Source organism: Pundamilia nyererei, unplaced genomic scaffold (genome assembly GCF_000239375.1).
Source record: "Pundamilia nyererei isolate P.nyererei 1_Seehausen unplaced genomic scaffold, PunNye1.0 scaffold00624, whole genome shotgun sequence".
In the NCBI taxonomy this organism is placed as follows: Eukaryota; Metazoa; Chordata; class Actinopteri; order Cichliformes; family Cichlidae; genus Pundamilia; species Pundamilia nyererei.
This window is the reverse complement of record NW_005188025.1, coordinates 84929-99838: the sequence shown is the minus strand read 5'-3', so window position 1 is coordinate 99838 and position 14910 is coordinate 84929. Positions and strand designations below refer to the sequence as shown.

Genomic DNA, 14910 nt, shown 5'->3' with positions numbered 1-14910 from the left:
CACCGCGGTATGTCCATCATTTATACAGTCTGTGCTTTAGGTAGGCCTTTTTGTCGCTCTGCTGGGGACCCCATTTCCCATAATTCATCTATAGCTCACCTTTGCTCCCATCCATCCATCCCCATAGGCCTGGCCCTCTACTTCCCATGTATGGAGTGTTACATCATTGGCACAGACACCCACCTTTTCCAGTGATGACGCAGCCCGGGAAGAGTGTGTGTGTGTGTGTGTGTGTGTGTGTGTGTGAGGAGGAGGAGGAGGGGGGAGAAGGAGGAGGAAAGGCAGGGAGGGAGGGAGCGAGGAGAGAGGAGAGGGTGTCCCGTCTGCACGGAGCTCAGACAGACAGCAGGGAACAGCTGCAGCATTAGGTTCGCGTAGGATTTCACTGCATTGCGATTTAAAATTTAAGTAATTTCTTTCCCCAAACTTCACGTAGAGCAGCTCGACAAAGCAACCAAACATCATCTAAAAAATGGTTGATCGCGAGCAGCTGGTGCAGAAAGCCAGGCTGGCTGAACAGGCTGAGAGATATGATGACATGGCAGCTGCTATGAAATCGGTAAGTCAATTCAAAATAACAGTAAAATACAAAAAAAGAAAGATGATAACTGTGGCTTACATGTGCGTGAATATCGGTGTAAAGCTGCTGCGTTTGCGTAAAGGCTCGCCCTGCGTAAAGGCTCGCAGCTGTAAAGCTGCGGTTACAACTGGCTCTCGATATTACAGCACTACATCTGGGGGTCATTCTGAAATAACGTTCATTGTGTTTATTGTGCTGTCGCCAGTTCACTGACAGCTCAGAGGCTTTTTTTCTGATTCCCGTCCAAATCGGCTCCTCCTTGGGCGGTGCCTTTCTATCGGCCGTGCCGCTCATTGAGGGCGCGTTACAATGAAACGCATGCAGGCCCGAGCTTTCACTCTCAGGCTAAGAAGAGACTCGAATCGTGGAACGGCTCTGCTCTGACACATTTGCTGATTTCCTTTTTTCTCTCCCCTTCTTTCACCACCACACCTCCCATTCCTCCAATTTGCTGAATGTCTAAGAGCTTCTGCTGCTGGGAGCCATGTGAGGTTGCTCAGGAAAAAGCCTATCAACTGCTCTTGCCCCCCCTTCTCCTCGTCCTCTTCTCCTCCCACTCCTCCTCCGCCGCCTCCTCTCCTCTCTCTTTGTCACATAAATTAAAACAATAAGAATGATGGCGATCATTTTAATGTTTCTACTCGAGGCTTGGAGGATAAATTGGAGCATGATTGCTTTGGACAAAGAAAAAGCTTTCATAAACTAAACGCTCTCCTCCAAACAAACGTAGGAGGCAGCAGAATCTCTCTAGAATATTCTTTGTCATATTGCAGTGAGTCAGTGTGGTCAGATTTGATTACAGGAATTTCCTTCCTATTTATTACTTTATTTGTCAGATATCACCTTCTGTGCATGCTGCTTGTGTATCAAGGGCTGATATCTGGTAGCATTTTAATGCCATTTTTGGTTAATGACCCTGGTTAATGGTGTAATATTTGATGTGAAGAAGATGACATGCTGGCCTGCCTCACTGTAGCTTTCTCAGCTCTTAATGGATGGTGCTGAGGACAGAGCCTTTGTCTGCCTTTTTTTTTTGTTTCTCTGGCCCCTTAAGAAATTCTGGGAAGTGGATTCAGTAACAGGTTTTTAAAAAAAAAACTGCTGTGTCACACCAGCTCATACTGGAACCAGCAACATCCCGGTAGTCTCAGCACAGCGTCCGTGAGCTCACACACGGATTAAAATCATCCCACACTTTTTAAAACGAGGAACATTTTGCCTTATGCGAGATGGGTTGAGCCCCCGTGGAGCACTTGTCATCGAGGGTTTCTGGTTGCAGGAGGTGGGATGATGTGCGTGCAGGGGAGGGATTCCTTTCTCTTTAAGCAATCTGCCATGTCAGTGCGGTCCAAAGTGGGCCCTTTTGCAGGGGTGTGTACTCTCCCTCTCTAATCAAAGGGAATCCCTCGCCGTTGCAGCCAGAGAAGACAAATGATAGGCTGTCACCGTTGTGTTCCTCGTGAAAAATGTAGGCAGAAATGTGAATAATTACAAGAAATGCCCTTCAAAAGTTTCCCAACCAGTGCTGATAGACAGCCCAAAAGACAGAACTGGCACAGAACTCTTTTCACAGCTGATCTCATTTTTGCCTAATAAAACATTTAAACGACTGATTGATAACTCTGTATCAACCTCAGTCGTTCTTGTCTTGTTTTATGACCATGTTATCAGCAATGAGGTATTTGTTTTATTTTGTACATATATAATAGTATAACTATACTTATATATAGTGTACTAGTGTAGTTCCAGTTGGAAGCATCACAATAATTAGAGCAGTGACCTGTTTCCTTTCTTTTTACAACAAAACCCCCCCCACATAGGTTGAGTCATCAGATTAGCAGTAATCTACCTCATTTGACTGTTTTGTGTGTTTTTCATCTGCAGTCTGATGGTATCACTGGGTTTGTGTGACAGTTTTGAACAAGCAGAGCAAAGGCCACTCAATCCCTATGAGTTGAGAGCTTTGCTCTCCATCGCTGTGACATCAGCGAGTCTGCGCCATGTTTGTGCTCCTCTGCCTGAGCAGAGAATGTCAGACCTGCTCAGGAGAAATGTTTGCACAAAACGAAAAGCTTTTTGAGTAAAACCTGCAAAAAAAATTGCAATAAGCTCTTTCTTCTTTTCTTGGTGAAAGGTTATGATAAGCCTAAGCACCATGTTTCGTACCGATTATTGATCTGCAAGAGGCCATGTACCGGCACAAACTACGTTTCCAATATAAAAGCCTCGAGTTACATAACCCAGTCTCTTTGAGGACTGCCTGGCCAGCATTCGGATTCATCAAAATCTCAAATTAACAGCCTAACTCAGAGTGATGTCACCGTGTGGTGTTTTAGACAGGTAAAAAGGTCAGTTTCAGTTGGGGAGAAGGTCACTGGGACATGTGAACCGCCTGAGCAGTGATGGTTTTCATTTACAGTGCAGCTGCCCCCGAGTGCTCGTGGGAACATTTTAGCCATCTCCAGTCCTCCTTTCCTCTCCCAACCCCCCACTGCTGCCAACTATCTTGAATATCATTTCTCACTAACTAGCATTAGCTGTCCACGTGGCAGCTGAAGCTACTGGTGCACTAAATGAATGGATTGCCATGGAAACTGGAATTGCACATGACGTGAAATATTGCTCATCTTCTTTGCTGCGGATGGCCCCATTAACCCAGGTTATTTCATGCAAAAGAAGCCCGAGTTGTGGCAATTAGGACTGCAACTAACAGCTGCTTTTGTTATTGGTTGATCTCTACATTTGTTTAGTCTTTAAAATTAAAAATTTCATGGAGTTCTATGCTTCCATTACAAACCACTAAAGAGCACAAAATCACCCTGTTTTGAGAAGATGCAACCGTTAAACAGCAACAGCCTTGTCATTTTTACTAAATCATATTACTGACTTCTTGAGGTCATTTCTTGGATGAAATGTTCTTGCTTTAACTTTTTTTTTTCCCACAAAGTGAATGTAGTCTGGTGCTGTTATTTAACAGTCCATCTGCTTCTTCTTCTTTTTCTTGTTCTTCCAGGTAACAGAGCTGAACGAAGCCCTGTCCAATGAGGAGAGGAACCTGCTGTCTGTGGCCTACAAGAACGTGGTGGGTGCCCGTCGCTCCTCCTGGAGGGTGATCTCCAGCATTGAGCAGAAGACCTCGGCCGACGGCAATGAGAAAAAGATTGAGATGGTGCGGGCCTACCGGGAGAAGATTGAGAAGGAGCTGGAGGCCGTGTGCCAGGATGTGCTCAACCTCCTGGACAACTTCCTGATCAAGAACTGCAGTGACACGCAGCACGAGAGCAAAGTGTTCTACCTGAAGATGAAGGGCGACTACTACCGATACCTGGCTGAGGTGGCCACGGGAGAGAAGAGGGCCACCGTGGTGGAGTCTTCAGAGAAGGCCTACAACGAGGCTCACGAGATCAGCAAAGAGCACATGCAGCCCACCCACCCCATCCGCCTGGGCTTAGCTCTCAACTACTCTGTGTTTTACTACGAGATTCAAAATGCCCCCGAGCAGGCCTGTCATCTGGCCAAGACCGCCTTCGACGACGCCATCGCTGAGCTCGACACCCTCAACGAGGACTCCTACAAAGACTCCACTCTCATCATGCAGCTGCTCCGAGACAACTTGACACTGTGGACAAGTGACCAGCAGGATGACGAGGGAGGGGAGGGCAACAATTAAAAAGAAACCGCACTTCGAAAAAAAAAATATGAAGGGCCGGTGGACTTTGGCAGCCGCTTTTGCCGATGATACTACCGCAGCAGCAGTTCTTTATTTTTCCATGTGTTAAAAGAAAAGAATCAAAAGAGAGGTGAGAGTGGAGGTTAAATCTTAGTTTAAATATATATAGAAATATATATACAGTTGAAAGGGGCCTCCGTCTTCTTGATTTTCTCTTTGACATTTGCCAAAACCACTGATATGTCAGTCAATCAGCCTGAAGTGGTTGTTGTTGGATTGAAATGGCAGCCTCACACTGGCGTAGGAACTGAACTTGTTCTGTCAAGATAAGCTGCTTAGTTAGGTTTTTGCGTGATAGAGATGCATTTGAGTCACTTGAGAGAGAAAATGCTTGAATGGGAATGCCTCACAAAACTAGTTTGCATTGGTTCCAGTAGTAGTCTACGTAAGAGAAAGAGCCCTGAAAGCCACTGATGCTTTAAACTCACACTAGCAAACAAAGAGAAAGTTTCAAACCAGTCAAGTCCCCCAAATTTTAGAGGTTAAATTAAACGGGAGTGAAAATATCTGAGGATTGGTTAGTTAAATTTAATTCCCCTCGTTCTATTAGTCCGTTTTGTCGCTGGAACCATCGATTCCTTTGGAGGTGAAGATTACTAAAAGGCAGAGACTTAACAAAATAAAACGAAAAAAAAAAAGACAAAAAATACAAAATAAAAGCAGCTTCAGAGTTTGTGGTTTACTTCTGTGTTTGTTTTATTAAATGCACTTGCCTACTATACTGTTTCTTCAGTGTAAGATGATGACAACAATAATATCGATTATTCAATATTGTGCATGCCGGTGATGTATTTATATACAGTAGCTTGACTTTATTAACTTATACTGTGGGTGTTAAGTATTCATATGATTGAGAAAAACAGGCTTTGTCTGATGTTGATTTCTAATTTATTTCATTTTGTTATGGTTTTTGATTTGCTATACCAAAATGCTGATCGTAAAAATTGACCTGTAATGGGCGTTGCTATAGTGACATGCAATATGTGTATTTTAATTTGTTAATGAAAGAAAAAAAAGGAAGATAAAAACCCACCAGTGATCACCTAATCTTATCAGCTGGTGTTTGTCACATTGAAGTATGATTATGATATATTTTGTTCTTTGAACAGTATTTAAGTACTTTTTTTCTGTCATGCTATCCAGTTTTAATAATGGTGAAGTTTCCAAGCTCAATGTTTCTGTTATGAATTCACAGACATGGACCATATTTTATTTCTGACAGTATACATTTTTTTTGTTTGTTTGTTTTTATACTTTTTAGCTGTTCCTGAGTGACAAAATATCTTGAATGTGAGTCATTATGTAGCAGTTGCACAAGAACCGAAATAATAGCTATGATAATAAAAAAAAATATGACTAAATTATACATGCACCATTTCCGTGGTGGTCTAGTGTATTGTTGTATCGTCACCCATAAGTAAATTTGTTCTTAAAGAAAACCATTTCATAGGAAAAAAATGTTTCACTATTGTTTTGTGCCCTGAGTACAGTACTGGCTTCTTTTTGTGCGTGCCTGTATTATTTAAGATGCCTCGTTTGCAAGTTGACCTTTAATGGGGGAGAAAAAAAAGGATTTATCTGCCAGTATTTTACTTTCCTGCAAGGATGTGTGAAAGATAATATTTTCCCTTCAGTGTTTTCTCATTTTCACGTTTCTGCTGTCTGTACAGCACATGGGTATGAATAATCATCACCAACAGTCACAGGGAGAGCACAGTCAGTTCGCTAGTGTTGGTTATCGATTAGCGACTACACGTCTTCAGAACAAACTTTAAATAAACACTTAGAAGCTGCTTAAGAGGACAGAAAGCTGCTGAACGGGTTTACAGTCACAATGCTGCTAGTTCTTTAGAGTATTAATATATTCACACAGATGGAAGTTTAGTTTTTTCTTAATGCATGGCAGGTTGCGAGACCTTTTTTATTTCAGATGTGACGACTTGAGAGAGAAACCTAAAGCCTTAAGGTCAGTCATACAACCTTGTTCATGTATGCCGGTTATGTCACCATCATGAGTCAGTCTCCATGAGCTCACACTTTATGTTACAGCTGCTGATTTATTTTTAACGCAGTTTAAAAGTTGACGGCGCTGAAAAACTCGCCATTCAAAAAGCATGAAATCCTAATCGGCACAACTGCTCACGCATGTCACCGATATTAAAATGGAGTTCAGTCCTTTGCTTTAATTTTTAAGTGTTGTGTGTGGAAATGAGTAGAAAGGGAATTTTGTCACTTATTTTTGTTTGGATATTTTTGAAAGACTTTCACTCATTGTCAAGAAAACATGCATTGTGTTCCCTTTTTAAATTAATTTGTTTTATTTTCCCAGTGCTTTGTGTTTTTCTTTTTAAGTTTTCATTATTTGGCAGTTGATCTTTGTTTTTATGACATGAAAACATGCAGAAATTACAGATAAATTACAAATTTGATTAAAAATAAAAGAGCTGAGCTGCTGCAAATTAGTCAGAGTTGGGGGTCAGGGGTTGATTACTGAAAACAGTACAAACTGTATCCTCTGAGGAATTTTTGGTTGCCATCTGTTGCCCATTAAAGTTATTTGTTTATCAGTATTATTCTATATTTTTTTCTTTTTGTCTGTTACACTCATGCCAAAACCACCACAGCTCATTCTTTTTCATTCCAATACTCAACATTTCTGCCCACACATTAATACAGGAAACCAGTTTGACCTTATATAACCTTTTGTGGGTCACATAACTGGTGCGTGTATGTGGTATGTGCAAGTGTTTGCATCCATATCTTGGTGAGTATGCGTGTGTATGCAACTGTGCTGTTCCATGTGCTGAACTTATGAGATGGAGTCTGTATTAGCTGCAGTGCAGAGATGCTGCCAGCACATACAGCTTACTGCAGTATGTCTTACATGAGGCTCTTTTTCAGGTCGCTTTGCTAATCATTAACTAAATTAGGCCATAGATCAAAGAATATTTCTTGAAAAGACTAGAGGTTTTATGACCGCAGCAATAAAACAAAGTCCTGGATCTAATGTTGGGCAAGGATGGAGAATCAACATCCCTTAGGCTTTTAAATTCACCTCCCTGTTGTATTTTTTGACACCCAAAGGTCGAGTTTATCTGAGCATTTATGCACATCTGTCAACCCAATGTCGCTGATAAAGCTGCTGGCTCGCCCACCCCCGGACTGCAGCCTCTCGCTGCAGCTTGCTGCACTGAACCTTTCATGAGATGAAATTCTCTGCTTTGAAAGGTCCTCTTCACCAGCCAATAGCTGACAAGCTTACTCTCTGCAGTCACCAATCCTGTTCCTGTTGCTAGGGCTATAATAAGTACCCCACTAGCAGCCCAGTACCTATTGCATCCTGTAAAAAATGAAAGCTCAGAGCGCACAGGAGGCATTAGGATTCAGCACCAACCTATCTTCATGCTGGTGCTTCAATGCACTCAGTGCCACACTTTCAGGGACACCGGTGTCACAGTTGTTGGTAAATGCTGCTGACATTATGCATCCCAAAACACTCTGGGGCCTGCTGATGGACGTGTAATTGAATCTCCAGTAGCTACAAATTCAATTTAGTACCACTCATGGCAAATTCTTTCAAATCTGAATAAAACTCAATAGTTTTACATGCATACATATACATATAGTTTTCCATACATATATGTTCATTTAAATTAGTTATTTACATTAGGTGTTAAAGGCCCTATGCACGGGAAACATTTGTTTAACTGTGCATCACTTCCACATCCACAACAACTGCTTTGTCATTACAGGAAGCATCATTTCCCTGATGAGTCCAGGATGACGATGCAGTTAGGTATCATCGAGCCATTGTCATGCCATCAAAATGTCTTTTAAATCACTGAATCGTTATCATCAACAGAGGGCCACAATTAGATTTCCTGAGACGTTTCTGGTGATACAAAAGAATGTATACCTTTGATGACGGATTAAAAATAAACTTTGGAAGTCAGGCTTGTAGTGATAGGGGCAGGTTATTTTTGTCCTCTCTGAATTTCACAAGCTCTTTCAAGGTTGTAGAGAAGTAGCTGTCTACACACTTATTTAGATTATGTACATGACGCATAGAAGAGGAAACTGAAAGTACAGACACTGAATTTAAAGACATTTTATAAATATGCTTATATGTCTTATTTCACCATTCTCATCTCTTTCCAGCAAATTAAAGCGAAAGAGTTAGCCTAGCGCTATCTTAAAATAACTAAAACTCCCTGCACTGCACTCCCAGTGTGTCCAGTACCTTGGATATTTTTAGTACATCCTTGTGGTATAGGATTGTTTGCCCTGCTTGTGCTGTTGGCCATGAAGTTAAAATAATACAATGCTTTTACAAGGTGCTTTACCTTATAAAAGTAGGCACATAAATGCTTTAAACAGGTGATTTTAGCCCCTCTCTAGGTGGTTGCCAGGCAACCTGATGGCATTATCGTATGTCGTTATATTGCAAGTTTTGTGGATGTAAATCAAATGTTACTGTCATGAAATGAGAAACAATGCAATTCTTTTGTATGTAACATTTTCAGGTAAATAAATACTCACACACATCATTTTAGCCTGATAATATATATGATTGTTGGGAAGCACTAATGCAGCAAGGTGTTCTCAGGTTGCCTCTGTGGTGGCCATCTTGTTTTCCCTGTAAAGAGGAGGCCGCCTCAGTTGCAGCTCTTTTATAGGCCAGTCTGAATTGAGAAGGTGTGGTCTCTATTGTATTTAAAGCTGGCAGGAAATGCTGTCTGTATGTGCAAGATATTGGCAAGAGACAATAAAGTAATTACTTCGGTTAAGATAGAGTGATGTCTGATGTTTTCCTCACCACACCTCTCTGCGTAACAATGATATAGATAAGAACCTTGGGTGGCCCAAGATTTACCTGTGTGTCAAGTCTGGTTGCTTAATTCCTGATAGGAGTTAGTGGACAAAGAAACAGACAGACAGACAGACAGAGATTTGGTGTATTATAATAGGAATGCTTGATGGGAACAAGAACAAAACCATTTTTAGACTTAAATGTGTAAAGCAGCAACTTCAGGGGCTAACAAACACAGAAGAGACGCAAATGGCAGCTCTTGGCGTAGACCCTTTGAGGCCAGCTTTAAAACAGACTCAGTCCACACAGACACTCGTGTTAAAATTCCAAATTAACTAGCACTAAATTGCATGTTGGTGATGAGCATTTTTTTTTTTTACCTTATCCATTTGAATATTAATTAAGGCTTAAAGTTAGGGATGTTGACCCTTTTGATTGACAGGTGTGCTGGCACAGGCTGCTGTAGCCAGTCACTGATTGGTAAGGGTTGCTCTGATAATTCCAGCAATCTAACAGGACAAGAAAAGTCAGGAAATTTGTGAAGCTGTGTTGTTGTTTTTTTTTTGTTGTTGTTGTTTTTTTTTAATCAGATTTGACTGGTGATTCAGGTTTTTATGTCTGTATATAAATACTGAAACTTAAGTTAATTTAAAAGATAACCTGCTAAACGTGTACCTGGAGGCTGCCAAGTGCAAACACATGCACAGAAGGATTTTTCTAATAATCGTGACTTTTATATTTTTAGTTACTAATGCAATTAAAATATGAATGGGATTAATTGGCAGGTTTTCTTGTTGACAGGAAACTCCAGTCTGTCTTAGCTCAGGTAAGGTTTTACACTACTTTTCTTAAACATCAAGAAAACACCAGTTTCTCAAAATCTAAAATTTAGGCTTTTGATACCTTATGCAAGACTTACGGCCTTGAGAAACAAGACTTTTTTCCGATACTTGCAATTCCGTGACTATATTGGCAAAAGAATAAACAGCTGTGTCCCTGGAGACTTCTCGATTGCTAACATCTTCATTGACGCTTATGACTCCGGGAGTAACAAAGCCCTGATAAGTAAACTGTACAAATGTATGACTAAGCTCAAAAGGGACTCGACAATTTACATAAAACAGAAATGGGAAAAAGAAATGGACATTGAGATTACAGAATATGGGTGGACACGGATTTGGGAAACACAGTTTACCACAACTAACTCCAACATGTGGCGGGACTTTTGTTGGAAGAACATTATACGCTTTTTCATAAGACCTAAACAAAAGTCGAAATTCAGTGCTACACCTGCGCTTTGTTGGAGAAATTGTGGGGAAGTCATGGCAGATCATGGACACATACTCTGGTCCTGCCCATCCATACGACCCTTCTACGGAAGTTGCAAAAATAATCACAAAGGTACTGGGATTCAATGTGACATGTACATTTGTATCATTGTAGCTGGGATATTTTGCAGAAGATTTAGTTACAGACGATGTTTATCTCCTGAGCATTTTCTTGGCATCTGCGAAAAAGGCTATAACAAAACGCTGGCTTTGTAAAGACCCTCCCACTATAATACTTTTTACCTATATAGTGGAAGACATCAAATTGATGGAATGTATGACTTTCACCCTGCGACTCCAGGGAGACTTGGGAAGGAGACGTTGGAGAAAATGGCTGGGCTTTACAAATTGTGGCAGCACTCTTTAATGCATAGAACTTGCAATACCAAAGTATTGATATATGTATGTGTGGATGTATTGTCTTCCCATGACCTCATAATATTTTGTCTTTTTTGTTTGTTTTGTTCTGCATAAAAATGTTCCTAAATAAATAAAAAGTATCAAAAAAAAGAAAAAAGAAAACACCAGTTTCTAGCCATGCTTGCACAAATGGCATTGTTATTTCATCCACAATTTTGAATGAATGAACATTGGATGGTTTACCATTACATTGGTGCATTTGGTTATTCTTGCTCCCAAGAGGATGAGACATATTTGGTTTGCTGTGCTCTGAATTAGCAAATTATGAAGGCAATTTATACCATCTACCAAATCCTAATCTAACATATTAAACATGGTTAGGAAAAAAAAAGAAAGAAAATGTCTGCTAAACAGTAGAGTATTAGCACTTTCACATGCTACCTTGTAGATGTTAGGAAAACAGAGCTATTGTATTAACATTGTATTATTTGAGGCCTCACATCTGTCAGTGACTTTAGTCAAAAGGTCATCACAAAGTCTAAGCTTGGTTGCAGTCTATTGATTTCCTTTCACAGGGCTGCACTCTACACTGAGTGCAGCATTTTCTGCTGTCTGCAAATTTCTGCACTAAAAGGCAGTTAACCTCCTGTAGTCCATGCTTCTCACAGTCATTGTTGACCCATTCATTCATCATCAGCCAAACCCCAAAGCTTTCATGGCTCATTTGAGGACTGTGGGACAGACGTGGCAGCTCTGTGAACCAGCAGCAGCAGCAGCAGCAGCACCATGCTAAAAAATAGCACATCACAAATGTAATTAAAACTTAAGACATTCTCTAAAAGAATAGGGAAAGACTAAGGGTTAAGTGAGACTGAAAGACCATAGCTGAAACCTCTCAGCCCAACACCAATAAATAAAACCTTAGATTAATGCTGAATTGAATCACTTTTCTCCAGCAGCAATGCCAGACACAGTAAGAATATATTTCTGAGCAGTTCACCGCACAGACATGTCAGATTTTGAAAAGTTTATGATCCAGCTCAACGTGATCTGCATCTCAAAAGATGCAAAGAAGATAATAGCTGTACAGCTCCAGAAATACCAACCCATTAGAGGTAGAAAAGGAGGGAGAAAAGAGAGATAGTGAGAAAGAGGGGACTGATGTAGAAGCAGAGAACAGAGACAGATCTATAAATAGGCCTCCCTGCAGCCTGTGAATAGACAGTGAGTAGACCAGAGACATCAGTGTGACAGCCCCTCCGCTGTAGAGACTATCTGCCTCTGTTTTAGTGGTAAGAGTTCATATCCGTGGTTAAAACACTCTGATTCATCAGTTTTACCCCCAACCGAGCAAACTAGAAAACAGCTTGGAAATAACACAGACTATACAAACAATCAGCTCTGATCTATTTTCTTGAAGTTCATTCCATTGTGCTATTATGTTTTCTGGTGTCATTAAGTTATGATAAGTCACAGAAAGCTACAGACTCTTTTGGGCACAGAGACAGCTGTTATGCATGGCTGCTGCAAAATAAATTATTCAGGCTAACATTTAGACTTTGTATTATTTATCAAAAAGTGCCACAGTGTTCAGCTGAAGGCTTTACGCGACTATTTTAGGGAGCACTCGTCCCCAAACAGTCCGAGATACATTGCACCTCTCCATCTGGCTGCAGAACACAGCGCTCTGCTGTCTGGAGTTTTTAAAAAATTATTTGGTTACAGATGCTTTCCTGCAATTTCTTTTAATACTAAGGCATTATTTCAACCTGCAGAGTATAGCATTATCAACAAAAGTTTGTAAAATTAATCCAGTCCATTTGCTGTCTGCATGTTTGGTTAGGGGCTTAAATTTCAGGAACATTACAGCCATTAACATAACTATTCGCTCAGACTTCCTTATTTAAGCTTTACATTTTATTCTCTTCAACTGCAAAGGGTAGAGTTATGATTTCAATGGATAGTTTTCCCATTTGGACTTTCTCAGGGTGGTGAAATGGTGTGCTGGCACTATGGCAAAAATAATACGGTCCTGCTGATGGAGGAGATGAAGAAGGCTCCTCTAAGCGATTGGAATCAAAAGCAAAACAATGAGGGGCTTTAAGGAGCATCTACACATGAAGCAATTCACTTGCACATGATGCTTTGTTACTAGTGGATATTCCAGGCTACTGTTGCCTAAGTAACCTCTAATGTATTTACCACTTTGTGAATGGTATCTTTTGCTTTCAGTAGTAGCTGATTCAATTACCTCAAAGTTAAGTAAGGTTTAACTTTGGTTGATCCCACTAAATATCATTGACTTTCTATGGACTCTGGTTGCCACGTCAGTGCTAGTTGATTCCTGTGTGATTGCCCTTTTTGGGACTTGGGAAGATATTCAGTTTGCATTATCTTAAATAGGTCGATCAGTGTTGTGAAACAGAAAGCAATCTGGTCTTTGTGAAAGCAGTGCTGGTGTCTGTTGCCACCTAATGATTTATCCATTGTTTGTTAGCAGAAATACAAATTTATGGGAAGTTAAAATAAAATTTTCACTTCCAATAAAAGCTGTTAAAATTCATTACATGGACAAAAATAATGGACCACCTACACCTATAGGAGCTGCTCAGCCAATGAAACAATCCTGGTGCACAACATTTCCTTTGAACTCTCTGTGCATCCATGTGTTAAGTCTGGTTTAAAAGACGTTTCTGGGTCCAAATGGTCCCAGTGATTTGCCTCAAGTTGGCATTAAAGGAACAGCTTTTAGCTTTTGGCATTTTAGAGCCAGTTTACAGCCACAAGCTTGATCAGCACTTAGCGATTGAATCGTGGCAAAGTAAAAGAGCCTTCAAGTCAGCTCAGGATTCAAAGAAGTGACTGATGGAACTACACAGGTATCATTTCTTTTCTAATTTTTATTTATAGTTGTAGAAACAAATTCAACTTTAATTTTGACGAGTCACCTGTTAATAAGGCTCAAAATAACCTTTATAAAACTGTAGTTATCACAAATTCTTGAGGTGAATTGAATTTGAGGTTTGAATGACAAAGCAGTCCCAGATTGTTATGTTGCACTCTGTACTGTGAGTCATGTATGTTATAGGTCCACGGTGACAGCAGACACTAGTGTATTTACTGTAATGCTGGGCATAATTAAAATGACAAGTTGATGTGGAGGTGACGCTACAACACCGTTTGCATGCTGTGCACTTTTCACAGTGACTTTTAAAATGTACAGAATCACTTACATTGATATGACACAACTTTTTCTGTAAAGGCAAAGGTTCTCTGTTTCTGGTATAGGTAGCATTTTTCAGTTTCACTACCACTAGCTGAGAGGTTTGCAAGCATTTACAAACAAGTATGTGGCAGCTTGCTGGGCACCAAAGCAATCACAGGGAGGTCTTCAGTGCAGCACCCACTTTATTACCAATTTCACCTAATGATTGCCAGCAACCACTTGTCAACCGGGGACTAGATATCATCCTCTATCAACCACTGACTGGTCTTTAAGTTTGTGTGACTGGGGACTAATATGTGCAGATTAGCCACTTAGCTGTATCTTAGCAATGTATGAATAAATGTGTTTAGGGTTATTTGGTAGTTAGCTGTTAGCTGATCTAAATAAAAGCAAGCAATTTAACAGCCAGATCAGCCCAGAAGTTTGGATGAATAAACCAATGTTATCCAAGACAGGAGATATTTGGCTAACAGCTTATGTCACTGTAATGTTGTTAGTAACTACAAAATATAGATCAGTGCTTTGTGGGGGCTGTTTTGTGGACTACTGCCACTGAAAAATGCATGCTAAGTTAATGTTGCCTGTCTGGCTGAGGACAAAAGAGATCCCTCCCTTCTTATTCTCAAGAGTTTGACTTCCTGGTTAATTAAAAGTTGAGCATTGCTCACTGCCACCCTGCAGAGGAGAGAAAAGACTGAAGGCACAAATGGCTGGCAACATTTCATAAAGTCTTTTGACTTCTGCATGCTTTTATTATGTAATTTAGATTGTTTGTTTTTTGTTGTTGTTGTTGTTTTTAAAATATCTGTTTCTGATGTGTCTGCTTATTAGAACAGGTTCTACTCAGCACTGCTTTATTACAATCAGCTCTCCAGG

The 14910-nt window shown here is 40.4% G+C and overlaps 1 protein-coding gene across 1 annotated transcript; it reads left to right on the top strand.

Annotated features, from left to right (window-relative positions):
* Positions 1 to 288: 288 nt before the first annotated feature.
* Positions 289 to 5674, top strand: ywhag2 (3-monooxygenase/tryptophan 5-monooxygenase activation protein, gamma polypeptide 2). Its single transcript, XM_005754683.2, has 2 exons — positions 289 to 559; positions 3594 to 5674. Exons 1-2 carry the CDS (start codon positions 473 to 475, stop codon positions 4248 to 4250), a joined length of 744 nt encoding a protein of 247 aa, XP_005754740.1. The 5' UTR covers positions 289 to 472; the 3' UTR covers positions 4251 to 5674.
* The last annotated feature ends 9236 nt before the right edge of the window (positions 5675 to 14910 follow it).

Excerpts from the sequence above, each read along its gene's own strand:
- ywhag2 (XM_005754683.2), top strand. The coding sequence starts at position 473 with ATGGTTGATCGCGAGCAGCTGGTGCAGAAAGCCAGGCTGGCTGAACAG. Across the intron at positions 560-3,593 it reads TGGCAGCTGCTATGAAATCG|GTAACAGAGCTGAACGAAGC; the intron begins GTAAGTCAATTC and ends TTGTTCTTCCAG.